Source organism: Haplochromis burtoni, unplaced genomic scaffold (genome assembly GCF_018398535.1).
Source record: "Haplochromis burtoni strain Fernald_Lab_line unplaced genomic scaffold, NCSU_Asbu1 Contig_1293, whole genome shotgun sequence".
NCBI lineage: Eukaryota > Metazoa > Chordata > Actinopteri > Cichliformes > Cichlidae > Haplochromis > Haplochromis burtoni.
Window position 1 is genome coordinate 39255 of NW_024583654.1, and position 1786 is coordinate 41040.

Genomic DNA, 1786 nt, shown 5'->3' on the forward strand with positions numbered 1-1786 from the left:
AATACTGTTCGATTTGAAAATTCATAAAGTCATACATTAATGAATACAAAAACAAGAATGGGGTAACAGAATATATAAAGAACAACCTGATACATCATGTTTTCAGTAAAATTAAAAACAAGTTCTTTATTAGTTTATTTTCAGTGAATGACATTGGTACTCAAAGTCAACCCACAGTTTTTCATACACACTTTCACATTCTGCATTTAACTTGAGAATAAACACTTTCTTCAGTTTCCAGTTCATTCTTCCTCTTCTTTCCTCTTGTAGCTTTGCTTCCAGAGAAATGCAGTGCAGCGTAGTTCAGATCATATTCACCCTCAGGCTATGCAAAAAACACCATTAGTTCCATAAAATAAAGGGGTGGGAAATCATTTAAATCAATTAACAATGTCTTATTACTTACACTACTGTCCACTGTTTGCCTCAAGTCATCTTGTCTTTCCTGTGAAGAGCTTTTTTCTGTGCATAATGGTGATAAAAGAGGATTGTTATTATTATCTCTTTTTTTATTAATGTTTTAACCAGCAGTCAAACTGTTGGCAGTGACGTGGACAAAGTCAATAAGAGATGTATATGTACATATACAACTAATACTGAGACTCAAAAATATTTAAACAAAAGTGTTTGATTTTAGATTGATGAATTAATATATAACCTGCAAAGATTTGTTTATATTGGGGAAAAATTTAAGTGTGATGTTTACACAACACATGATCAAATGTAGTGAGTTTTGCAAGGAGCAAGCACAATCAAGACTAACATATACATATACTTGATTTTACACAAATTAATAAAATTATTTCTGAAAACATGTTTTGAACGTGAGGAAAACTAAAGTGTTATTATAATTGTTACTTTAGTGAACAACACTTACTTTGAAATTGTTTACATGCTGCTCTTGGAGTTCGGCAGCAGATGAAAATAATATTGAGAATCACAGAAATTATCAAGCAGATTATTGCTATCATCAGAGCTATGAATTCCAAACCTGCTGCTTGCTCTACAAAAACAAGAAAAGAAAGTTTCTCAAACACACTGACACTGACATATAATATTTTTAACATAATATATATTTTTTAAATCATACCCATTTGTTGTTTAGTTGCATTTCCAAATAATATTTCTCCACATGTGGCCACAGCACAGTAGTAAGTCCCAGAATCAGAGGAGCTGATGTTCTTAGACAAGCGATAAACACAACTCTGCCCAGTCTCAGATCTTTTGTCACATTCATGATGTCTGTTTCCAGCGGTGTATATGATGCCAGGATGAGATGTATTTGCTTCCCTGAACCAGAACACATTGTGACCTCCTGGACATGTCTTTCTGTTAGAGCTGGAGAGGACTGAACACTGAAGAGTCACAGAGTCTCCTGGATGGACTTTCTCCTTAACAAAAGTGTAGTTTGTTCTCTGGGTGTTTCCTGTTTAATATAAATGTGTTAACAAAGCACAAGGTGAAGGACTGATGTACTGTGTCTATAAAACGTCTTTAAAATGAATTAAAATAAATTTGTATTAGTATATTAACTGTTTTCTGATCATGCTTTTGACAATTAATAAGCCGACTGAAGCAAACCCCATGAAAATAGAGCACATCATTACCTTTTACTAACAAATACGTCCCGGTCCATTCAGTATTCTTACGCCACTCTGTGAATCCACAGTGATAAATTCCCTCGTCCTCTTGATTTGTCTTCAAAATGGTCAGGTTGGTAAAGTGTTTATTATGATTTACCTTCAATCTGGAGTTATTAAACTCAGGCGCAAAGTCAGGTGTTGCA

General features: G+C 33.8%; 1 protein-coding gene across 1 annotated transcript in view; it reads right to left on the reverse strand.

The window, feature by feature from the left end:
- Window positions 1–53: 53 nt before the first annotated feature.
- LOC102291030 (signal-regulatory protein beta-2-like) overlaps window positions 54–1786 on the reverse strand; it is an 8911-nt gene continuing 7178 nt past the window's right edge. The window contains exons 3-7 of the mRNA XM_042216844.1: window positions 1608–1782; window positions 1091–1426; window positions 878–1003; window positions 407–462; window positions 54–325 (exon numbers count right to left, since the gene is read on the reverse strand). Of these exons, the coding sequence (XP_042072778.1) occupies window positions 194–325; window positions 407–462; window positions 878–1003; window positions 1091–1426; window positions 1608–1782 (825 nt within the window). The 3' untranslated portion in view covers window positions 54–193. The remainder of the gene's footprint in view (window positions 326–406; window positions 463–877; window positions 1004–1090; window positions 1427–1607; window positions 1783–1786) is intronic.